Source organism: Myxocyprinus asiaticus, chromosome 44 (genome assembly GCF_019703515.2).
Source record: "Myxocyprinus asiaticus isolate MX2 ecotype Aquarium Trade chromosome 44, UBuf_Myxa_2, whole genome shotgun sequence".
Classification (NCBI taxonomy): domain Eukaryota; kingdom Metazoa; phylum Chordata; class Actinopteri; order Cypriniformes; family Catostomidae; genus Myxocyprinus; species Myxocyprinus asiaticus.
In genome coordinates, this window is record NC_059387.1 from 22,284,498 (window position 1) to 22,311,652 (window position 27,155).

The 27,155-nt window shown below is 37.7% G+C and overlaps 1 protein-coding gene across 1 annotated transcript; it reads right to left on the minus strand.

Moving 5' to 3' along the window:
• Positions 1 to 27,155, minus strand: LOC127434775 (death-associated protein 1-like). Its single transcript, XM_051687743.1, has 4 exons — positions 26,942 to 27,155; positions 26,389 to 26,488; positions 2,625 to 2,667; positions 1 to 550 (listed from the first exon to the last, which is right to left on the minus strand). Exons 1-4 carry the CDS (start codon positions 26,994 to 26,996, stop codon positions 431 to 433), a joined length of 318 nt encoding a protein of 105 aa, XP_051543703.1. The 5' UTR covers positions 26,997 to 27,155; the 3' UTR covers positions 1 to 430.

The following is a 27,155-nucleotide window of genomic DNA, read 5'->3' on the forward strand; positions in this document are numbered from 1 at the left end:
TTTAATATTAACTCTTTATTCAGATAGCCACACCTAGTACCTACTACCTAATATACAACATTCACTGACTTCAAAAACATTATTTATACAATTTACATCAAGAATTATTCATGTAAAACAAAATTAAAATAAAATAAAATATAGCTCCACTCATCCCTCTTGAAATGAACCCATAGAATTAACATGTTGATTAGTGATTTGCAATGGAGCACTCAAATTTAGTGTTGGAATGATGTACAGGAACGGAATGGAGAAAAGGATTGTCACGATATTGGTCGAAACAGGACATTTGCAGGCACAGACTGGAAGGGTGTGGGGTTACGGAATGCTTCACGGCAAGAGATGCCTGGCAACCTGAGCAGGTTTTGGGGGGTGGTGTGGTCCTGGCCCCGTGCGGTGTTCCGGTGGTGGTCTGGAGCACGGTGGTGGCTCACTTGCGGGGCTGGTGGATGTGCTGGTTGATGTGGTGGGCAGAAGGCAGCTTCTGCACCGAGGGCACTGGTTTCTGATGGGCCACCTGGGCAGCAGCAGGTGTGAAGTCTTTATCACCCTGAGAAGAGCAACCAATCAGTACACAGATAATTAAAATATATGTGCATAAAACATCCGTGAAATGGCAGTTTGTTCTAATCCAGTATTATTTTGTTTTTTCCATGAAACACCAAAAAAAAAAAAAAAAAAAAAAGTCAAACTTGGTTTGATGCATCTAAAGGTGTCATACTGGAACTGAAAACAAGTATGAATGAGATTTCAGAATTCCAGACGGGAAGATTATCAATGAACAATGGCTTACATTTCGGTCTGTTCCTCACACAAAGTTAATGTATGGCTTCAGATGACCTGAAATATACCACAGGTGTTGTTTAGTCAACTTATGTTACTTTTATGATGCTTTTTTGTCATTTTTGGAGCTTGGGAACATCATCCATCCTGCCTAACATCTCATTTTTAGAATATATTATGGGGTCAGAACATTAAGTTGAGTCACTTGAAATATTTCTTTAATGACAACAAAGTTGGCTGCAATTTTATTCTGGTTGCCATCGAGAGTAATTAACCAACTGTAACCTAATTAGAAAGCTAAACTACATATTTTATGAGAATAACATCTAACAAGGAGCTGTTTGGTATCCATTTATTAACAGAAAAGGAAAGTGCCCATGCAGAAACGGTCTGAAAAGAGGCCAACTGATGCCCAGTAAAAGATCTGATATTCCAAGAAAGCAGCCGCCTCAGACATTCTTCAACATCCATTTAATGTATGAGAGCCTTTTACAGCAAATATGTGAATGCTTTTGAATGAGATTACAGGATGGACAGTCCAAGACAGTGTAAGGAGTCAAGACTGAACATAAGCTTATATTTGCCTGTTTCCAGTCTATTTACAAAACACTTACATCTCACAGATTTGATGGAGCACAAATATGTCTCAGATGTGAGCATTTAGAGAGGAATTATTGCATAAATTGTGTCACTGAAATGAGAGGGAGAGGTAAAGACACTCTTGAGCACCAGAGAACGTTTAGAGCACTTTAAGTAAAAAGCCTTTGCCTCAGCGCAAGGACTGCATGTGCATGTGCATCCTCTCTCTCTCTCTCTCTCTCTCTCGTGCAGGAATGGAAAATGCATAATTATGGGCAACATTTAAAAAAAAGAAATGTCAATGTCAGCACACTTATTATTGCTCTGAATTTTATTCAACAAATGTGACATTCTACAAACATGACACCTCTTAGGTCTTCATCAGGCCAGGGGTTAAAATGTAATGCCTGCTGAATAAAATTGTATTAAAGAAACAGCAAACTCCTCCTAGCACTGCATGATCATCCTTGTAAGCATGCACAGATGGATGTATTATGTCACAGTCTCCATCAAATCAGCATTTTAAATTCTGAGACATGACCAATCCCGTAGTGGCAGAGCGGATTAAGGTCAGACCGGGCTGGAAACGCGCAGAGTGGGGTCTGTGTGACGAGCCCTTACACAAACCCCATTCTAAGCACATCAGACTACTGATATAATCTCAATAAGTGAAACCTGACAAACAAATTTTGCTCACTTATATCGGCAAACTCTCCAAACTCTCTGTTCAAGCCTCAGGCAATGGCTTCCCAAAGCCCAGGGCAGTTGATTGGGAAAATGGTTTAAGATGAAAATTGCACTGCTTTTGAATGGATAAGACAGAAGTGGTTGCCCCAGGCTGGTTTAAGTCTGTAGGAAGGTTAATAGGACAACTGGTACACACCAGCAAAGAGATATTATTCCAGTTCAAAATGTTAGTTGTGCAAAATAGTGTCACTTTGTTTTTTGGATGTGTCCACAGATCATTCCTTGACTTCAGACAGTTCTCTCTATGTATTCACATTGTACCTGGACTTTGGTCCACTTTAGCTGTAATTGTGTCTCAGCCCACTTTCAACTCAGGAACCCAGTGCACTTGGAACATGATATCATTGAAATAAATTTAATTGAATGTGCTCGTCTGGTGGATATATCAACTGGACCTGGCACACAGCCTATGTATTAAATGATTGTCAAGGGAGATGAATAACATGACTCTTAACATTAACAACCTGGCCTTTGATTACGATATTATAGTCTAGTAAATTTACATAGGGACCTACCTTAGTGACAACACCTGAGACCACAACGTGCAGCTTCGGTGGGCTAGAGATGAGAGATAGAGAGAAAAAGAAAAAAAACCCAGTTACCAACAGAAGGCAATGTGTTTAAAAAACAAACACTTTCAAATATAAGTGCCAGTTAATTAATCAAGAGTCAAATTGATGTCATCAGTGCAAAGTGATCCTGAAGCAAACTATTCTAGTTTAATGTCAAACAGAAATCGATTGAAAATAAGCTTGCATTTTAATCAGTCTTCGATTTTTTTTAGGATAATTAATTTTCCCACAGGGAATGTGAAGGAGAACACAAACAACTCTGCATTCTGATAATGAAACACCACTCATATTTCAGTGAAAAAAGAAAAGAAAAAGCCTTCTGTGGGTTTGAGCCAAATTTGGCTCAATACTGCTACCTTGTGTTCGCCCAAAAACACCTTTTAACTGAGTTTATTGAAGGTGAAGGCCAAAATTTAACCAGATAACTTTTCTGCTTGCCGTTTAGGGAATGGAAGAGATAGGATGAGGTTTCCAAACATATTTATCAATTAAAAGCAAAGTGTTCTTAAAGGCTTTAATATGGATGTGAATGTAGACATCTGATTGGTGAATGGATTTCAAGAAACCTGTTTAGAAAAGGTCATATTTCATCACAAAAGAAAGAACTAATAAATGATATATTACTTAAAGACAAACAAGCCATTTCTAGGACCAGTATGATTGTGCCTAAAAAAATAAAAATAGGCTTTATTGTCTTTATTTAAAATGTACTTGTTGACATTTATGTTAGATACAAGGTATCTGTGAATGCACAAATGCTTGGATAAGAATCAGTTCATTTAATACCAGTATAGCAACACAAATCACAGACATTTATTTTAGGATAAACAGACAGGACTATACATCACCATCTGCATGATACAAATGCAAATGTAATTATTTTATCTATGCCGAGCTGACAGTACCTTGTCGAGTGGCATGAAATCAAAGTATGAGGGCCACGCTGATTAGCTGAAGGTCAACAGGCAGCATCATTATGAGCGCAGGACCTCAGAGTGAAAACTCAATCACAGATCTGATGTAGCTGTCAGCACATGCCCTCTGTTCCACATCACTGCTTTGAAGTGCCTTCTACATCCACACACACAGCTAATGGGATGCATGGACGGAATGCCAGTGCAGGGAATTAGCTTCAAACATCAGCAAACAGACTTCACATTCAGCACATGTGAGCAGCATTCAGTGGACCACCACAGAAAAACAGGATTATCAGAATAGGATCCTTATTCTACATGTTGCTCACAAAGGTATAAAATCACATGAATGAAACAAGATAATCCATGTTTTGCAAGGCAATGTATGGGAACCGCAAGATATGATTTAGGGGTGGGTAAAAATATTGTTTTTCCGATTAATCGTGATCTTCATTTGAACGATATCGATTCTTAAATCCCAAGATCGATCTTTCACTCAATGCGCAATCCTCTGCTATGAGAGGAAATCACTCGCATTTTCAACCAAATTTCGTGCTATGCTACCAGCAACTGGCTGGTAAATGTTTACATTTCACTCACTTGTTATTGTGTAGTTTAGTTGTGAAGTGTTCAGCAGCGAGATCCTTTCACAGCGCGTTGAGAGTAAAAGTTGTTCCATGTAATGTGTGTCCAAGACAAGATACACGCAAAACATTTGTCATTGAATACGGTCTCTTTAAATACCCTTCTGTTCTTTTTTTTTTCTTTTTCACCCAATTTGGAATGCCCAATTCCCAGAGCGCTTTTTAAGTCCTCACGGTTGCGTAGTGATTCGCCTCAATCCGGGTGGCGGAGGATGAATCCCAGTTGCCTCTGCTTCCGAGACCATCAACCTACGCATCTTATCACGTGGCTTGTTGAGCGCGTTGCCAAGGAGACATGGCGCGCGTGGAGGCTTCAAGCCATCCACCCTCAACTCACCACGCGCCCCACCGAGAACGAACCACATTATAGCGACCACGAGGAGGTTACCCCATGTGAAAGGAGACCTGGCTGGTCAGGGACAGGGTTAACATTATATTAGTAATATTGAAAAGGGAATATGATGGGGTCATTGTTTATTAACTTTCCAGTATGTATTTCTAACAAACTAGTTAGCAACTTACAGTGAAGAAACACAGCTGATCTCCGCCCTGTCTACAGAGCCATCTTCAGTTCAGAGTTAGCTCTGTATACAATGGAGTCGAAGCGCGCTCTGCTGGACAAACTATGACACCAATTCTAAAGCATTGTCTTCTGCATTATATGTTCTGAAAAAAAGTTTTCATATGGGCGCATATCGGTAAGCATATACAGCGATAGCGATATATCATTGAAAGTCTAGTATCGGCCGACCGATATATCGGTCAGGCACTAATTTGTCATTGTCAATTTTGTTCAAGGAGATTTTATCAAAAATAAATTCAATAATTGTCCAATAAGTGAAAGGATAGTATTTGGGGTAAAAAGCCCCCCTGTTGCAGGGGTTAAAGGCCCCTATTAAACACATTGTTTTTCTTAAGTGGGGTGAATAGATTCATTATGAAAAATGTTCATAGTTGGGCTCACATTGACTGATCCAATCACAATGGAGATTAATTTGTAAATAGAATACTTGAGATGTTATGAAATGCCAAATGTGTTTGAAATTAACAAGAAATTATGCACCCTTTTCTGAAGTGGTTATTTTGAATAAACAATTTTAATTTGTTTCTCAAAAAAGCATCTTGCTGTCTCAAAATATTTGCATTAGTTGACATTGTGCACGATAACTGTTGTCCCGGTATCTACACGGTATCACTATAAACCCCTTGGGAGCCTTTTACCCCAAGTGAGGGATACCTCTTTTAAAAAACTAATAATTTTTGAGCAGGTTGTTTTTAGTTGTGCTGGCTTTAAGAAACTGAAGAGGAATTCAGCCCTCTACATTGCGAATAAATAATTAGCATATGCGAGTAAATTTAGTGCTATGTGACTAAAATATGTCTGTTATTAGCCACTGGTGAGTAAATATTAACATTTCACTCACCAGTGATTGAGTTGTGTAGTGTTGAAGCACTGAGATCATTTTACTGAATAAAAAGCAGGTGATTAAGATGGATTCAGCCTCGTCTTTCCCTGCATGCGGTCTCATGAGCGCGCAGGAAAAAGCATTTGTCTCTCATTCAGTTCAACTCTGAGCATCTCATGGAACCGCACCGCAGACGTCAAGTTGCTCTCTTGAGAGCGCATGAAGATGAATCACGTCTGAAGTGCTCTGATGTGCGTGCTGTCTACAGAGGCTTGAGTCAAACTCCCGTGAAAATATAAATGAGGTATAAACTTCTTGATTAAATAGTGAATGCAAAGTGCTTCAGTTTCACTTTAAATTAATGACCGTGTAATGGCAAATGTCCGTGGTCATTGTCGGTTCATTCACGTAATGTTAATGACACACAGTGACACAGAGGAGATGCCCACAACTCTGTGGAGATGATAAAATGCAAGAAACAGAATTTCTTCCTTCATGAGAAATAAGGGCTCGAGGGTAAATAGGAGAGCCTTAAAATAAAGTGTGAAAGTGAAAAATTTAAAGCAGAAATATTTTACTATTACATAATATAATTTAATTGCTATACAGCTTGGCTGGGTTACAAAACAAACAAAAGAAAATAAAACTGTGTGAAAAACAGGGCTGCCATTATAGAATTTTTTGATAATCGATTAATCGGAAATATTCTGACGATTAATCGGAAAAATTATTTAACTCCGATTGGGCAAAGCTGTCGAGGTGAAGTCACCTTTGGCTAAAATGCATTCATTAGCCTAAGTTTTGATGTATTTTACGATTGAATAACAACAAAACAATAGTGCAAGTAATATCTAAAGCCAACAAACACCCAAAGCAGATCTATTAAATAAAAAGATGTATATTCAAGCTGACAGAGATTAGCTTCTCCAGATGTTCCCAACTTTTTTTTAAATGCAAAATCTACTTTTTTCTTTAACTAGTTCAACAACATGATCTAACCATTTTAGTTTAGAACTCAAATATGGGAAAAAGGCCATGGAAATAAAATATTTGATCTTCACAGAAACAATTTCTGCCCATCAATCTAGTTTATTGAGGATAAGTTATATGTAGTTAAACTATTTTACAGAGATATAAAAGCCATTGTTTTTTAACTATCACTTGAATGCAAAACGGAATACAATATTAACAGTATTCATGTGAGATCATTTCTTTCACTCATGTGGTGCGCTGCAGCAGTTGCGGGCATTGTTGTGTGTGTGATCCATGCAGATCACGAAAGCAGACTCACATTGAGCTTTGACTGACAGCATACAGACAGACCTGCGGTGTTATTCAGTAAATAAAAGTTCTCTGGATTCCCACACTGAGTTTTACCTGTAATAATGACCATAAACTATAAAATATTTATTGGAAGTGGTGCATTGCAATCTATTTTTTAAACAATCATCACGAAATCTAATTTACATGAGGAGAAAGATTGCATTTCATTCAAATGGTAATTAATTTACACAGAACAGAACTCAAACGATAATTGGCTAAAAACAGCCTTCTTAGACTGTCTGGATTCGGTTGGATTTATTGAACAGAATATGTTTGTGCATCCATCACTGCGTGTGTAACTTTAATCAAGTCTAACGGATGTCTTTATAATGACATTATTTCATGTTGCTTCATAAAAGCCTATATTGCAAAAAGATTGTGTAGATAAATAGGTTTAGAGTGCATTCCAACGTGTTTTTTGCTGAGTTTGGCGTGTCCTACGCAGCGATGAAAGGCTCAACTTCTCTCACGCATCTGGACACACAGCACTGCAATCGCATGCAGATGAGCTTACCGCGTGTGAGTGTCTGGCGGGTTTGTGAAAACTTTTCAAGTGCTGCTGCATTGCTGAAGTGATGTTTTTTTTTTAGGTCCTGCATTGTTTATCAAATCTAAAATGAATCTCTGTCACACAGCTGACACCTCTTGTCCTTATGTGTTTGCACCCTCATCCGTGGACTGCGTCACTTCCGCCTTATTTCCGATTTGTCGATTCGCAATTTTGAAATCGAGAATTGTTTTTAATCGAGTAATCAATTTAAATCAAGTAATCGTGACAGCCCTAGTGAAAATGTCAAATGTGTATGAAATTTCAAACAGTGACAACAGCTTGTATCATTATTAAAAATAAAATTTCATCACATCATATAAATTGATAGAATGTGAAATTAAAATGCTAAAATGTGATTAAAATGATAAGGTGAAATTTAAACATAAGATGTACAATATGCTATATTGCGTGAAGTCATATATATGAAGAGGCCTCCTTTCTTGGTTTGCCTAATATCTTTTTCAGTTGCATTACACTTACATACCATCAAAAGTCTGGCGAGTAAAAACTAAAATTTACTAGCCAATGGCTATTCTTTCTCCAACATGACCGGAGAGGGTTGGGAATGCATATTTTATAAACTGTACCACCCCACCCAAACCACAAACCTAGACATTTAGGTTTTTAATTTAAACCTAAATGTTATGTTAGAGGGAAAAATGCAACTTCACAATCGTGCTCGTCATTGATTATATACAGTTGAAGTCAGAAGTTAGACCGTAGCCAAATACATTTAAACTCTGTTTTTAAAATTCCTTACATTTAATCATAGAAAACATTCCCTGTCTTAGGTCAGTTAGGATCACTAATTTATTTTATGAATGTGAAATGTAAGAAAAATAGTAGAGAGACTTATTTATTTCAGCTTTTATTTCTTTCATCACATTCTCAGTGGGCCATAAGTTTACATACACTTAGTATTTGGTAGCATTAACTTTAAATTGTTTAACTTGGGTCAAACTTTTGGGTAGCCTTCCACAAGCTTCTCACAATAAGTTGCTGGAATTTTGGCCCATTCCTCTAGACAGAACTGGTGAAACAGAGTCAGGTTTGTAGGCCTCCTTGCTCGCACACGCCTTTTCAGTTCTGCCCACAAATTTTCAATCAGATTGAGGTCAGGGCTTTGTGATGTCCACTCAAATACCTTGACTTTGTTGTCCTTAAGCCATTTTGCCACAACTCTGGAGGTACGCTTGGGGTCATTGTCCAGTTGGAAGGCCCATTTGCGACTGAGCTTAACTTCATGGCTGATGTCTTGAGATGTTGCTTCAATATATGCACATAAATTTCCTTCCTTATGATGCCATCTATTTTGTGTACTGCACTAGTCCCTCCTGCAGCAATGCACACCCACAACATGATGCTGCCCCCAACCCCCCACCCCCCTTGATTTGCACTTTTTGCTCCAAACTATGTTCATCTCTATGAGACAGAATGAGTCTTCTTCCTGAGCGGTATGATGGCTGCGTGGTCCCATGATGTTTATACTTGCGTATTATTGTTTGTACAGATGAACGTGGTACCTTCAGGCATTTGGAAATTGCTCCCAAGGATGAACCAGACTTGTGGAGGTTCACAATTTTTTTTTTTCTGAGGTCTTAGCTGACTTCTTTTGATTTTCCCATGATGCCAAGCAGAGGCACGGAGTTTGAAGGTAGGCCTTAAAATACATCCACAGGTACACCTCCAATTAACTCCAATTAGCCTATCAGAAGCTAATTGGCTAATTGCCTAAAGGCTTGACATCATTTTCTGCAATTTTACATGCTGCTTAAAGGCACAATTAACTTAATGTATGATATAGTCAATTAAAAGTGAAACAATCTGTCTGCACACAATTGTTGGAAAAATTGCTCGTTTCATGCACAAAGTACATGTCCTAAATGACTTGTCAAAAACTATAGTTTTCTAATATGAAATCTGTGGAGTGGTTAAAATTTTTTATTTTAATGACTTCAGCCTAAGTGTATGTAAACTTCTGACTTCAACTGTACTTTAAAAATAATTCCATCTGAAAAAAAAAAGGTAAGAATTGAGAAGTGTAACCCCCCGTGAGATTTAGGCAAGACTGTTATACATTTTCAGATGTTTTAGTAAATTTTACCCCCAGAACCCTCCAAGTGTCAAAAGTCCCCAGTAAACACACACATGACAAGGCGAACATGAATAACCCATCTATTATGATTCTAGCGTTGTTTTAAGCTCCACCGATATGCATAAATATGGACCCAGCATTATAGGCTCGTGGGCACGAGCACAACAGCACCACTGCTGAAATAAATCCTAGGGGAAACACTGCCGGGTCTCCGACGCAGCTGACACAACGCACATCTGATCATGTCACGAGGAAAGGTAAACACACTGGAGCAGATGCAAACATGTCTGATAAGAGATCACCGCTTGTCGGTGAGTTGGCATAATCATAATCAGAATTGTGGCCGATCCTAGTATACGGAACTCTCGAAAACAACATGCCGACTTCCTGCGTGATCATGTTGTCATATCAGAATGGAGCAAGACCTGAATGCCAGTTTGAGGACTACTCCCCTCTAAAAACACTCCCAGCTCCCAATGATATAATCTATCATTAATAATGCAACCATTTTTATTTGAATGTGAACAGGCATTAAATTACTGCGTTAACGAAGAGTTTAGAAAGGCTGCGTTACCTAGAAAAGTAGCCTACAACAATGCCTATTTAGCTACTGGTTAACATTAACCAATCAGCCTAGGTCATATCAGCAAAAAAGGAAAGTTATAAAATTGCGATGAAACATTACAAAGACAAACATTTTCTTCTTTTTAATAATGTGCGTGAAAAATATCAACACAGGACAGAAAACTGTGCCTGTCAAACATTTCATGTAGTCTTTAAGAAGGTAAATGGGGCCAATTTTGATTTCATGTTGAGTTTAAATTCCGGTCACAGTGGCTCGAGGACTAAGCAGACATGCATATGTGAAACTAGAGGGAGTAAAGCAGGGGTCTGATGTAAAACCAGGTGCTCCCGGCCTACAAAAATTCCTCTGGGACAGGGAATTTACCACCACTATCTGAGCAGAGCAGAAATATTGCTTGAGGTCTGAACAAGCCGTCAGTTCCAGAAATGACTCTCATTTATTTTCCAAAGCCAAGCGCTTCCCTTAAAGCATCTGCCAGAAGAGAAGGTCAAGAGTGATAATTGACCTTGACAAGAAAAATGGTCCTTGTCTCAGTTGAAAACAGAACTATAATGCGTGTCAAAGAGAAAGTTCTGAAGACTCATGTTTGAGTGGCTGTGTTCCACAAACCTCTTCTAAAACAATACAGTGTCTGTGGTGCATTACACCACTGCTCTCACAGTACAGGAAACAAGAGCTATAAAAGGAGACAATTAAATTGTTATCACAGCACAGATTTCAGGGCAAGCTGAAATGTAAGGGACTTTTTCTGTAATGCTGTGAAATCCAGAATATGTCAGAAGTTTGTGGCTCTCATCTCACTGCGAGAGGGCAGGGAAACTCCAAAGATAGCTGAGAGAGAGAGAGAGACACAGAGAGAGAGAGAGAGAGAGAGAGAGAGAGAGAGAGAGAGAGAGAGAGAGAGAGAGAGAGAGAGAGAGAGACTTGCCTAATCTCCCCCTTGAAGCATAACAGTGCTGCTCAACTGATAGAGCCTGGTCTCACATCCTTGTATCTTTTTAAAGAGACAGCTGTGTCATCTCAAATTAAACATACACTTCTTTTAAAGGGCAACATCCTGCTTTCACTGTTTCATTGCACATGAAAGAACCTAAGGGCGTTTTCACACCTGGCTCCTTTGGAGCATTTGTTTCAGAACCTGGCATGTTTTCTCCCTTGGTTCGGTGCATTTAGGCATATATGAACACGGCAATCACACTCGGATCTGCACCAAAACAATCAAACGAACGCTGGAGCGGTTCGCTTGTGGTGACAATGCAAACTGACCCAACAAACCAAACAATATCTCTATAAAAACCATGAACATAACTGAGGGATCTTTGGAGAAGACATCTGTAGATCAACACTTCTCTGTAATTCATCAACAAAACATGGATATAGCCTTTTGGCAACTATATTAGATACAATTGCATGTTTAAAATAGGAGCTGTTTTATAATTCCTGAGGTAATTGTAGTACAATCGTTTCTCTCCTTTGGATAGCAGCAGAACACGGGTAGGATGGCATTAGCAACTTTTTGACAAATAAAAAACATTTTTACGTGGCTTTACTCTGCTGTTTGTGTGTGTGCGTGCATGTACGTGCGAGAGAGGGAGAGATCTGTGAGAACAGGCACGTTTCAATGGAGAAATAATGCAAAAGCAACTACTGATGGATAAAAATAACCATGACGTAAACTTCACAACTCATATCCATCCGAGTGATGGATAATTTGTGTTTGGAGCACAACCTCTAACTGGCGACGCTCGGAAATTCTCTAAACTTACTAACTTACACTTACAGTACATTTACACCAGCACGTATAATCCACATTAAGTAGAACTGAAACTGGAGCTGGCAGGTCCAAAGATGCTAAAATAACACTGAACTTCTAACTTATCCCCAGAAGTTGTTGGCTCATTATTCGTTTGACATTCGGTTTCTCCTACCCACGCTCTCTGGCGTCGACAAGGATATCATTAGCACAATTAGGTTGAAGAATATATGACTATATCATACAGGCATAAAACATTTAACTCAAACGGTCAATGCTTGTTGTAGCTGGAGAATTATGCCTAAATGTGCTTCTATGGGCTTTCATTAAGAAGCGCTTGTAAGGGATCGTCTGCAAATTCCACCTACAGCACTAAAACGTCGGAGGTGTCCAAGTATTCATTCATTCAATTAAAGTGTAAGTTATGCATACAATTTACAATCTTTAGAATGTGTAAATGTTTTTTTAATAAGTGTTTAAGACAGAACATGCAAGGCAGTTGCATTGAACACTTGGCCACCAGTGACGTTTTAGCTCAGTGTGGGCTTTTCAGACAATCTCTTATGAACCATAAGCAAATATTTAATAAACATTGAACTTTAAACTTTACCCCACTAAATATCATTATGCAGTCATAATGCACTGATGTTTTGTTTAAATACAATTTGTTTGGTCTATTTATTTTGATGTGGGGTCACTGAACTCAGTGGGATGGAAAATTAGATTACCACTCTTACCATTCTACAATCCAATTTAGGGGGGCCAGGCCTATTGACACGGGGGCACTATCCAAATCCCAAAGTCCAATTCTACTTAATGACACCACTAAAACTGGATCGACTTCCACCCTCAACACAATACAATGAAATTATGTTTTCCCCTTTTGCAACAATGGCCAACTTCCAGTTGGTCTCCAAAACATGAAACCTACACTGGGTACACTGAGGGAATATTCCGGGTTCAATACAAATGAAGCTCGATTGACAGCATATGTGACATAATGATTACCACCAAAAATGAATTTAGACTCATCCCTCCTTTACTTAGAAAAAAGAAAAAGAAAGAGTTTACAGTGAGGCACTTAAAATGGAAGTGAATGTGGCCCATATTTGGAGGGTCTAAAAAGGCAGAAATGTGAACCTATAACTTTTTAAAAGAACTTACATTAATTCTCTTTTAAAACTTGTGCATTATTTAAACTGTAAAGTTGTTTTTAATTGTTGTTTTTTTTGGGATTACAGGGTTTACGGCATTACATCGACATGGCAACTAAATTGTAAATGGATATAACTTTACACAAGAAAGGTCATTGTGATAAAAAATGTACATCCTAAAATCATGTTAACATGCATATTGTTTAAGTCTTGTTGCTAAACTTCTAAAACAGTGAGTATTGTAACGTTTACGAATTGGCCCCATTCACGTCCATTGTAAGTGCCTTGCAACCAGATTTGACAGATTTTTCAGAAAATGAGGGACAAGTCAAAATAAATTGTGATAATCAACAGTATGCCACAAATGTTGTCGAATGAGCTTAACTTGTATTGAACCCATAAGACTTATTTTAAACATAGCCTGCTCAGGTTTACAGTTAAAATCGTACTTAATTTGTCAGTCGAATAAACACAATATTATTTTATTTTCAGGAAAGAGGGACAGGAGTTCCAAATGATAAAAACATTAATCCCATATGATATGCCAGGTGTGCACAATACAGATACAACAGTGCTGTGATAAATGGCTTACAGTAATCACTATCATCAGGTTACAAAATCCCTTCCCCAGTAAAATTAATTAACAAAAGCATAAAATAATATATGCATCTGTTCCTCAATCACAGAGTTTGCACTGTTGTGAGACTAACCCGTGGGGTTTTTTCTGAATTATAAAATCATATTCTATCAGTTACCTTGATTGTGAAAATGAATGTTCAAAGAAGATAAGGCACTAAACAATACTGAGTGTGTTATCAAATTAAATTTAAGGCTTTTATTTACAAATAGATTTAATCATGTTCTAAAGAAAAGCGATGGTGCTTCAGTTCTTGAGGTTCTTGCCTGTGCAAAACTCACCACCAAGGGTTTTGTGGGTGGGTGTTGTCGGGACTTTGCTTTGTAGTTAATAAGGTGTTCTGAGTGGTTGATTAAGCATTGCTAGGCACTTTCTAAGTTGTTTTAGTGCTTTCGTAATAGCCCACTTGAAAATAGCCCAAACTTAAGTCTATAAGATACTCTTGCCCTAGACATGGCTTGGGTACCTCCTTCAATGTAAATCTATAAGATTTTGTTTGCCCATTTTATCATCCTCCAGGTGAAAATTCCTCCTTTGATTTCTTAGGAAAGTAAAAGCACTCTTCTCAACTAGCAAATGATGCAGGATGAATCAGAGTCACACCAAAGTTTAATACTTAAGGTTAGGGGTTTGTTCAAATAGATTGTTTGAACAATACTTTTAGTAATGTTTGCCTTAAAATATCAGATTTTAAGATCCAAATATGCAGAAATCTACATAATGCACAAGGAAGTCATAATCTTTTTCATCAAAACTGTGACAGGGATGCGGAAGTCAGATTTGGACTCTAGTTTGTTTGACTGACTGGCAGAACATTTGGAAAGTAACTTTTGTGGTAATGAGATAACATATTTAAGACAGAAATTCTTCCGACACAGCAGTGCGGCAAATTTAAGCAGATAAACTGAAACAACACTCCAAGAGCCAATTCTTGCAACAGCATCAGCACACTTCGCTAAACAGCACATAGAGGGAAACTAGCATGGAAATAATTGTCATCAATCTGCCAGTTTTTCTTCGCTTTTTCCCCCCCAATAGGTTTCTCCATAAAAGCTAGCATACCATCCCAATTTTCACCACAGCTTCATCCGTAGTAGAATGGAGGCAGGGGGACACTGCAAAAAAATTAAGTGGCAACCATTTTTACTGCAGTATGTGAATAGAGTTACAAGGCAGCCTATAAGCTTCTACTGAAACAGCTCCTGCTCCAGGGTGCAACTAATGACTTGTTTCTGCTTACCAGTCACTAGCAGTCACACTCCATGTGTTACACACAAACAGTCTGCTTACAACATCTCAACTGCTGACATACTGAGGTGCCCTGATATTCTGAGGTAAACTAATTATTGTACTGGAAACAATCAAAAATCCAGAAATTGTCACAAAATTAGAAATATTTGACACAAAATTAGCATATGTTTTCTCTGGCTCATTCCCAACCTCATTGTGCATCTGGATACATGTGCGGTTATAATGCTCATTATTACTGATTGAAATACTGCTGCCATGATCAAAGGAAAATGTCCACAAACATCTTTAAAATAAAACAAATATGTTTTCGGTTGCTTTGTCTGTGCGGTAATAGTGGCAAAGTTAACTGCGACAGGTAAAAAGCACAATCTATAAATTAGACTAATTTACAAAGGAGGCATGTTTGCGTTGAAAAGAATTTCAATGAGCGCATTTACACGCACATTCTTACACCAATTATGCTTAGTAAACCTTAGTAAACGTTTACAGACATGTAAACAACTTAAACTGTTTTCCTTCATCGGGGTAAGGTCATAAATGGTTCAAGCTGAAACCAATCGGCACATAATATTACCCCAATTTCACATTGCATTTAAACACCTTTACCAGCACTCTTACCGGCTTATCCAATATGCACTACATTTTTAGTAAATTGACTCCCAAGTTTTATATCTTGGGCTCCAAATAGTAAGAAAGCCCAAACAATCATTGTCAGTTATCGGATCAGTTGCCTAGGGTCAGACTGCTGAGACTGTGACTTGTACTGGGGTAGAACAGGGAGTTTATTGCGTCACAAACAGGTGTATACAACGAAGAGTGACCTCACCAACACAGCACATTGCATTAGCGTCTCAGAGCCATTTCATTTTGACCTCCGATCTGTCTGAGAAGACCAAATTACATTTGACAGGTGATACCCAGACAGTCCCACTTGACTTGCTACGACAAATGCAGTTTTTCCATCAGAAGCCACCTGCTTACAGCTTCAATGCAGGCCATCTCTCAGCAAGCAAAGAGAAGAGGGAGTGAGAGTGAGAGAGAGAGACAGACAGGGAGAGAGTGTGTGCATCTGGCACAGCTACTGGATTTCATAATGTATTAATATCTGTAATAAAGAACAAAATAAGAGTCAGGCCTTTAGAAAAGCTTAAATCATTCTGGAATTCTGTAGTATGAATCCTAAATTTTGTGTAGTGGGAAATTGCACCGTTCTTCAAATTGAAAAACACCCAGTCCTTTATATGATGGAGTTCACTCTGCAATCCTCACTTCAGAGCTGCCCATAAAAGTGCAATGATCTGTGGCCATGGAAGGCATTTGACTTCATCCTGATTCTAGTGAAAGCATTTCTAGTAAAGTAAATTTGTTTGTATGTGAGCAATGTGAAGGAACAGTGTTTGCTTAGGACATCCCAAAGGTTTCTCCAAACAGAAAGCAAGCCAGATGAAGGAAACAAGGGGAAAGATGCGCATTCAGGCATTTTTTTCTTCCATTGTTTAGTTTTGGCACTTATACCATGCATCTTGTGCACTGCCTTGGAAACATGCAGCCCAGCCCAAATATCAGCTTTTTGGCAGATGTCCAGATTCAATTGTGCAGCATTTCTGAAGGATGTATTTTTGAGGCATTTAGGAACTATCTTGTGAAGTGTTGTCTTGTGAAACTATTCCTGTTGCTAAGCTTCAAATTGCATGGCTAATTTTATTTCTTTAGATACATTAAATGCTTGTCAAACCTATTAGACATTATTGGGACATTTAATAAAGTGCCAGATGCTAAAATTCCATTTATTTTCTCCATAAGGGAATTTTTAATGATAACATATTAGCCTTTAAAGACAGACCTACCGTTATCTCAGAGGCTGTTAATTGTTGGTATTTGCTTCTGTTGATGCCATCAGTCAGAGTTATTTTATCTTATTTTATCAAAAATCATATTTTATTAAATGTTTAATAGTGGAATTTCTGGTGAAAAACAGTCTCAAACTACATATGTATTTGCATATATTTTACTATTTTGTAATATATTAATACTATTTACTAATTAAAAAATATTGTTTATATACTTGAAATCAAAATGTTAAATCAAGAGTTTATGTATATTTTTTAATCTTTTTTAATTCAATTAAGTCATCACAATGCTTCATGGGATTGCAGTTCATTCTATCATTAAAGATGTCAAGTACTGTCTTGTACCATTGTCTTTTTGCCCAATTTTCAAATACTTATTTTTACTTCAAATCAAAGTTTGTAACATTGGGGGTCACATTGAAGTTGGTTGGTTTGGTTCATGTTTGGTCCAAGAAGAATTTCATGAAAACCATATTAAAACATTTATGGAAAAAATACTACCGAAACCAAGACGGTTGAAAAAGTGGCCAGGCACTGTTACACTCTATACCAAAACACCAAATATCAACAAATTAATCCTTTAAACCATTCTGGTACTACTTTTCCATGAATCAGCAATATGCATTTCCAATTACTCCACCCCAGAGGTGCACTACGTCAAGAAATAAGAGTCATAATGTTATAAGTTTATAATGTTACAGTGACATACCGAATAGCTAAACCAACACAAACTCAGACAGAATAAATGAACTGATTATACTAACCATCCACGGAGTCTCAGCCTCAATTGTGTCAACAACCAAAATAAACTTTTTCAAAACATCTGAACACAAAGAGACTACACAGGAAAATGCAGAGTTTCCTTTTGGTTTGCCAAACCTAATAATGCAGGTGGAGGTGGAGCACATTTTAACATTAGAGTGCATTTCTTTAGCTTTGAAACCAGCTTTACTCTCTTCTCTGATGTCCACTCTAGGACTGGTGCCATGTTTCTGAAGGAATGCCAAACAGATATTAAGGGATAATTCACAACCCCTCCCCCCCAAAAAAACAGTCATAATTTACTCATCCCCATGTAGTTCCAAACCCATATATGACATTCTTTTCTCCTTGGAACACAAAAGGAGATGTTATGCAGAAAGTTAGGCTCAGTCACCATTCACTTTCCTTGTACTGGCAGTGAATGGTGATTGAGGCTAACATCCTGCCTAACTTCTTTTTGTGTTCTATTGAAAAAAGAAAGTTATAAGGGTTTGGAACAACACAAGGGTGAGTAAATGAAGACCAGAGTTTAATTTTTTGGGTGAACTATCCCGTTAAAAGCAGCTTTAAGCTTGTTAAGTATTGATACACCTCTTAGGATTTCCTGCAGCAGGTTGAGTAAGCAGATAAGGGCAAACCTGCAGAGACACTGTAACGAAGTGGGCGATCAGACATCAGGCAATGGGGTGCTGGGGACTCAGTGCTGGAAGGGCACAACTAACAGAGCTATAAAGCCTACCAGAGGCAGTAATCAAACCCTGTGGACACACCTCTGCACCGTTGAAACCAAGTCAGCACAACACGAGAGTGAAAGAGGAAAGTTTCAAAGCCACAAAAACGTTTGCATTGCTGAGATGCAATGCATAACATAGTGGAGCTAATGCGACTTTCAGCTAGACATCTACCTAGCAACAAGCGGATCATTCAATGAACAAGGCATTTCACTTACACTCCTTTTTGAACCACAATGAAGAAAAAGAAAAAAGGCATGAGGTGAAATCCAACTGTTGCCAAACGCTCCTTGCTGACACACCATAGAGTGTGTTACGTGAAGTGTGCAACCAAAAATTATTATCATGTGCTAATCAAGAACAAAAAAAATTCAGCCTCCATTTTATGGTGCTGAAGGTTTTGTGAAGATGATAGCGAGCTGCTCACACATTCTCCTTCACTCTTACATAGAGAGGGGCAGATGGGCCCTAAGAGTGACATCATTACAAATGTTCTAGCTTAATTTGGACCACATTAGGACTGATAACAACTAATAGATAAAAACGAAAAAAATTAGATAAATCAATAATTAACATCAAATCCTTTAATTAGTTGGATCTGTGCTCTTTTGTTGGAACTTTTGCATTTTTAACCCTGTAAAGCCTGAAATGAAATTTGATTTATATTAAACTGTTTTTAGTACCATTAGAAAAAATAAATTTACAAGTTTTTTTTATATATATCATATTTGATACATTAGGCTCTAAAGGTCATTGTCCTCCTGAGGCCCAACAATTCATTTTTGTGTAGGACTTTTGTTATTTAAGTTTTTCTTAGCCCACATATGCTACAGTGGTAAATCATCTGGTATTATCTGAGGACTCCCTGGGCTTTTCAGAGATACCAAATGTTTGAGAGTTTGGCCATAACAACTTCCTCTCCTTGGTCTAAAAATATGGATTGAAATGTATCTCAGTTCAATTCAGCACATATTTTCAATACATTTTTTTTATCATATGTATTTTATGCACCAAACACTATACTGACATTTAAAAAAGGGAAATTGTAAAACATTTTTCACTGGGTCTCAGGAACGTATGGTATCATAACAGCATGTAAAATAATGAGATCTTTATAAATGACAGAGCAGGCTGCATATATTGAAATACACAGAAACAGCTGTAGTTATCTATGTATATGTCAGAATTTTTAAAGCTCTGTGATTTAAAAATTTTTTTTATATAGTGGGCATGAATGCAATGTAACGGTGATTGAAAGATGTACCTTAAAAGCCCATTGTATCATTTTTGATACATGTAATTTCAACATGCTTTTTCAATAAAATAATATACAAAATTTTAACCAAGCACAAGTTGCCTATATTAAGCAAATACTCATTTTAAAATATCAGTAACAATATAATCATTACTGTCACTTTTACTTTATTAAAATAAGCTGTCACTTTTCCCAATATAAGAGTCATTTTTTGCAGAAGTCCACCACCATTTTAAATAGATTGATATAAACATTGAAACGACTTTTCACAAATAACCACTAGATGGTGCCAAAAACATGTGAAACTTACATACCATAGGTTTTTTTTGTGTTTCAGCTTGAACAGAGAGTGAGACAGGAGTCGTCAAACGTTGTGTATCACATTTGATACATACGGCGTTATAGGTTTAACATTTTTCTGCACAATGTACACTGCAAAAAACCCAACTTCAATTTTGTCAGACAATCTCAATTTTAAAAGTTGATTGCACTAATGTAGAAAAAGTTGAGATTACATTTTCTTTAAAAGAATCTGGATTTCTGGATTTACAATTTATTTCACATTGCTGCCTTTTTTGCCTTTGCATTTAATCTTACGTGAGTTCTCGTTTTTTTCCTAATATATATTACAGCATCTCTGACTTTATATCACCAACCTTTTTAATAAACATCTTTGATCTTAGAATATTTATAATATACAATTGCTGTGACTGCCTGCACACTATACAAATGTCTTTGTATCAAAATGCCTTTGTATACCAAAAATGTGGTGGTGTCCCCCCTCTCCACAAAAGTATGTAATCTATATAGCTGTGCTCCTCGTTTACAGCCATTTGACAGCAGTTAAGTTTTTAAGTATCTAATAATGGGTCAGACTGAAGATGGGTTTTGTTGGTTAGGAATTTTGTTTTATTGTGTGCATTATTTAGACTATATTAGACTATAGCCTTTAAATCTAGTCACATTTAAGGGTTTTGAACAAAAGTATAACACAAATAGATGTACATGGCAATTAAACAGATACAATTAAACATTTGTTTTAACTAGAGCCCGACCGATATGGGATTTTTGAGACCGATACCGATTTTAGGGGGGGGAATTCACCGATTACCAGTATCGTGGCCGATATAGTTTATTTTTGAGCTGGAATGAAAACAGACCTTTTCTATGTGGATTGTGCAACGATTTTGCCGATACGACTATGCAAAATTACTCAGAAGACTGCTTTCTTAAACAAATATTTTTATCAAAGAATATTTGACATTATTATTATACATTGTCAACAAATTCTAGAAATGAACACTGAGAAAATAAAGCTTAAAATAAATAAATAGCTTAAAAAACATCAGTACTGTATGTTCAGTATCAGACCGTTGCTGACCATTTAAATAAAGAATAAATTCAAATAAAATAAATGGCTAAATAAACATCAGTACTGTTTAGTATCAGTCAAATGCTGACCATTAAAATAAAGAATAAATAAAAATAAAATAAACAGCTAAATAAACATCAGTAGTACTGTTTAGTATCAGTCAAATGCTGACTATTTTAATACTGCCAGTTAATTATTGGCAGGTTGTAAAACAAGAAGCACTTACACCTGCCGAGATAAACAGCGGCAGTGGTGTTACACCGTATTCTGCTATACAAGTTCAGGGGAAACTTTCAACGGTGGAAAACCAGACTTTTAAATATTACATTTTATAAATGCAATGACTGGAATTGTTCGGTTGAAGGGGGTACCAAACTGTGAATCCTGAACAAAACAGTTTGGTGAATACATGTTTACACATTAGCTTCCATTCAGCTGACCAGCAATGAAAGTAGCTACGTGGTTAGCTAGTTAGCTATAAGCTTGTTGTCACGGAGAGTAAAAGATGGACCAGCATTGCGTCTCACCAACTAGGTAACAACGTAGCATGAAATCAACACTCAACAGACACAATCCACCACCGCTCCGTTGTCTGCTGAGCTGCAGAAAGATGCTCTGGTGTTTACCTTTCAATCTGCTACATTAGGCTACTAAATGCACTGACAAAATTTAGCTGGCTAACAGCAAACAGACATGAGTGACATGGTTGTCAGGGACAGGGTTAACATTAGTTATATTGAAAAGGGAAAATGATCGGGTCATTGTTTAATAACTTTCCAGTATGTATTTTAGAAACTAGTTAGCAATTTACCGAGAAGACACCCGCTCAACTCCGCCCTGTCTGCAGAGCCCCCGTCAGCTCAGAGTCAGCTCTGTAAACAATGTTGGAGCATGCTCTGCTGGACAAACTATGTAATGACACCAATTCTAAAGCATTGTTTTCTGCATTATATGTTCTGAAAAAAGTTTTCATATCTGCGCATATCGTTAAACATATTCGCCGATACATCGGTGAATGGCTAATATCGCTAGTTTTAACAGTCATTTTTAGTGACTTTGCAGTGATTTTAAACAAATGCAGTTAACACAAGTATATATGCATGCCAGTGGCGTATAATCACTCTTGTTCCAAATGATAACATGTTTTAACCGTTAATATAAAAAATGTTTTACACTATTTTTTCTAATCACCCCTCACACTGTGTGCACATGATAATACCGTAAGTCAGCTTGTCCAGCAGGTGAACTGAAATAGTTTGTGAAAGTGTCTTAAATGTTTTCTCTCTCATTGAGAAAATCATAAACTTTTTATCACTGCTGCAGCTTGTAGAGAAATCTGTTTTCTTTTTTCCCCCAATCTGCTCGCTAGAGAACTCCTTTTTTTAAACTTGGTGTCCTTCTCATCCGTGATGGGCTGACGGCAGATCAGCTAACCTACCGTACCGGGGTAAAATTGCTTGTCGATTAGCGCCACCTATAGTAAAAGACGTGGATGTGCTTTCTATGTGAAAGGGCCATTTGTCTGCAATTCACCTCTCATAATCGTGTCGCCTTTAGTGTGCAAAGGCCTTAAGGTTGAGTAAACTGATAAATGCTTTGCAGCTGGTTGCATTAGTTTACATAAAAAAAAATAATAAATTAAGTGTAGCATAGTTACATTTTTGGAAAAATATTGAATATAGAAAATGTTATAATCCGATTAATCAACTAATCAAACCAATAATCGATAGATTTATTCATTATCAAAAGAGTTGTTTGTAGCACTAGATCACATAACTAACACAGACTAAAGGGAATTTGAACTGATAGAGTAATAAGACAGGGCCTCTGATAAGCTGAGAGGTCTGCTTAAAACCCTTCACTTGATCTAAGTCATGTGCTCTCAGCGATGTGGGAACCACACATCTGTGTCACTGACTCAATGCAGAGCAATGACTTCACTGCTTTATAGAATTATTTCTAAAGTCATTTAGTCACTTCAACCTCTTTTGAATTTTTTTTAAATATTTTGGCATGCTATAGACAGGCACAAAAAAAAAAAATAAATAAAAAAAAATAAAAAAAGAGTAAATCTATAATTGTCAATTAGGCAAAAAGTACTAGCTGTGTCCCAAATTATGTTCACAAGTCTTTCACCTGAAGTCAGAGTCAATTCTGGAGTCTTTAACACTGCAGTACGAGACAAGTCTCGAGTCTTTCATCGTGAGTCGAGTCTCAAGTCACTAAATGTTACATCTTTTGTGCGTGTGTTTAAATTCTCTACTTAAAAATGATAAAATGTATGATCTCTGAAAAATCTGGGATGCTAATAGAATTCTACCTTAACTTGTAAAATTTTACTTCATATTATTTTATGATTTCACAGACTAAATTAACTAAACCTGTACTGTTTTTGTAATAAAGGTGCCACAGTTTTTCTAACAGTCAGTTCAACAAGGCTCAGAACACACACACAAGCAATGCAATATGACTTACGCAATGTAATGCGATATCATTAGGTATAATTTTTATAAAAACTAGCCAGCTGTTAAGTCCACAAAAAAAAAAAAAACAGTAGACATGCTGATTGCAAGATGCTAAAATACAGGACAAATCTCCCTCTCTGTCTCTCTCTACTCTGCCCAGTGTTTGCGACAGTAAACTTAGCTAGTTTTGTGTGTTAATTAATGTGACTAATCTTTGAGAATGTGTTGTTCCTGAAGTTTCTGCTTCTGAGGGCACATCCAAATGTCAGCACAAATGGCACGATGGATGCCATCATGTTTCATGGGACTCTTAGCACATATCGGAGTTTACAGGGAAATACAGTGATCTCATTTATTTCACATTGTGTAATGTTGCAGCCTTATGCTAAAATGCTTGATTTTATTTTTTCACATCAATCTACACTCTATACCCCACAATGACAAAGCAAAAAACAGATTTTTGATAACTTAGCAAATTTATTAAAAATAAAAAATTTAAATATCACACTGACATAAGTATTCAGACCCTTAACTTAGCACTTAGTTGAGGCACCTTTGGCAGTGATTACCACCTCAAGACTTTTTTGGGTATGATGTGACAAGCTTTGCACACCTGGATTTGGGGGTTTTCTTCCATTCTTCTCTGTAGATCCTCTCAAGCTCTCAGGTTGAATGGGAACCGTTGGTGGACAGCCATTTTCAGGTCTCTCCAGATATGTTCAATTGGGTTCAAGTCCGGGCTCTGGCTGGGCCATTCAAGTACATTCACAGAGTTGTCCCTAAGCCTCTCTTGCATTGTCTTGGCTGTGTTCTTAGGGTCATTGTCCTGTTGGAAGGTGAAACTTCGGCCCAATCTGAGGTCCTGAGCGCTCTGGACCAGGTTTTCATTAAGGATATTTCTGTATTTTATTGCGTTCAGCTTTCCTTCAACCCTGACCAGTCTCCCAGTCCCTGCCACTGAAAAACACCCCCACAGCATGACGCTACCACCACCATGCTTCATCGTTTGTTATGGTATTGCATAGGTGATGAGCGGTGCCTGGTTTCCTCCAGACATGATGCTTGGAATTGAGGCCAGACATTTCAAGCTTTGTTTCATCAGACCAGAGAATCTTGTTTCTCACAGTCTGAGAGTCCTTTAGGTGCTTTTTTGCAAATTCCAAGCAGGCTTTCATGTGTCTTGCACTGAGGAGAGGCTTCTGTCTAGCCACTCTGCCATAAACCCCAGATCGGTGGAGTGTTGCAGTTATGGTTGTCTTTCTGCAAGTTTCTCCCATCTCCACAAATGATCTCTGGAGCTCAATTAGAGTGACCATCAGGTTCTTGGTCACCTCTCTTACCAAGGCCCTTCTCTCCCGGCTGCTCAGTTTGGACGGGCGGCCAGCTCTAGGAAGAGTCCCGGTTGTTCCAAACTTCTTCCATTTAAGAATTATGGAGGCCACTGTGCTCTTGGGAACCTCCAATACAGCCGATTTTTTTTTTTTTTTTTTTTGTAGCCTTTCCCAGATCTGTACCTTGCATAATCCTGTCTCTGAGCTCTGCAGGCAGTTCCATTGACCTCACGGCTTGGTTTTTGCTCTGATATGCATTTTCAGCTGTGAGATCTTATATAGACAGGTGTGTGCCTTTCCAAATCATGCTCAATCAATTGAGTTTTCCACAGGTGGACTCCAATCAAAGCATAGAAACATCTCAAAGATGATCCAGAGAAATGGGATGCACCTGAGCTAAATTTCAAGTGTCATAGCAAAGGGTCTGAATACTTATGTCAATGTGATATTTCAGTTTTTTCTTTTTAATACATTTGCAAAGTTATCAAAAATCTGGTTTTTGCTTTGTCATTATGGGGTATGGATTGTAGATTGATGAGAAAAAAATAAAAATCATGACACATGGGGAAATTTGACGCAGATGTAATAAAACCATACATATAAAACACAAATTCCTTTAAGATATCAATAGTTAAGTTTAAAAGACTCAAGTCATTTCTGAAATATTCACGAGTCCTTCGAGTCAAGTCTGAAGTCATTTTAGGTCAAGTCTGATGTCTATTAAAATGCAACTCGACTGCGAGTCAAGTCTCTAACTCAAGTCCCCATGTCTGATATTTTCATCCCAATTGGAACACTACCGTTTTAACTTCACGGAAGCATTCGCCGTTTAAGCAGCTGACAGAGGTATCGTTTCAACCGCACAGGATGTGTTGCTGCTAGCTTTAGCTTGTTAGCCAAACTCAGTTCAAAACTTATTTCTCAAACAACTAATATTCACACAACATGGGTTGATGGTGGATTCACTAACTGCCACATTCTCCATTATTTATAACTGTTTTGTCAGACCAGCAACACAGCCAGGTAACTCCTCACCTTCCGCTACGTACCGCAAGCACAGAGTGCAGGAAGTGTCCAACATTCCACATTACATTTTGAAGTTTGAAGTAGTATCTCATTTGGCTACTCATAGTACACTTTTTTTTCTGTTGCATTTTCAGTGTGAACATACTACTCTCATTAAAAAAAATGGTGTAGAAATGTGCAGAAGTGTGCGGTTTGGGACACACCAGCTGTTTTGCTGGAGAAGTGGCAGGTTTTGGAATATTTTAACAGAAGAAGCCTTGTGAGTGCAAGTACTTCAGTAAACAAGCACACAAGTGTAGATACCTGAGGGGTTATGAAGTGTTAAATGAAACCTATTTGTGGCCCTTATTCTTTAGTAGGCTATAAAGAAAATGTTCTACAATCAAACTAAGCCTAGATTCTCTTCTGGTGTACTTTCTAACTAAAACAGAGATTGAGTATTATTCCAGGAAAAAACTGATTCTGCTGCTCAATATATATAGTCTATCTTGTACATTACTAGAAGAAAAATAGCCTGTCAGAGCAGACGAGTGTGGTGTAGAGCTTCAAGTGAGTTGGGATTTAAATGCATGCTACAGAAATGTGAAGGTCAGCATTCTTACCTCTCTGTCTCGTATTCTTTACTGTCTTTGTCATCTTTCTTGTCTGGCACATCATTTGCAGTCTGGTGCTTCTGAACTATCCGCATGCCTCCTGCTTTCACTGTCACAATATGACAAACACCAGAGTTTATTCGTCAGAATACATTGAGCATATGTGAAATCCTTTCTTATTTAAATCACAAGCAGTTTTTCAGTGTGCAGCCTTGTGCTATCTTTTCCCTTGGCCTACTTTTAGGACCATTCCTCACATGTTGTTATCTGACTGCTTGTGTACTTTACACCGCACTGACAGATATGGTGACGAAGTGAAACACATTAAACGTGGTATCACACGTTTACATCATGTGAAATGACCCATTAGCAGAACGAAACAGACAAGAGAGTAAAATAGCTGCATCACGTCACATATTCACTGCAGTTCACTGAACAAGATTAATTCAATGAAAATATACAGTCTGAAAAGAAATAAATGAGTTCTTGAGGCATGCAACTAACAAGCAGAGATTCCTGCAAAAGATTTTACAGCAGAAAAACAACTGCACGAGAACATTACCAGCTGGCAGATGCCCAGCTTTGGTCTCGCTTTTCTCTTTTGGCGGCGATGACATGACTGTTATTGGCTGCAGTCAAGCGCTTCTTCCAAAGAGTTGTTTCGTCTAGTTGAAAATAACAATCCTCCTGTTTCCTGGCTGAAAAATAACACACACTACTGACGACTTCGTCAACGTGGCTTTTTCTCGCTCATTGTTTGGCAACGGTACGCGATG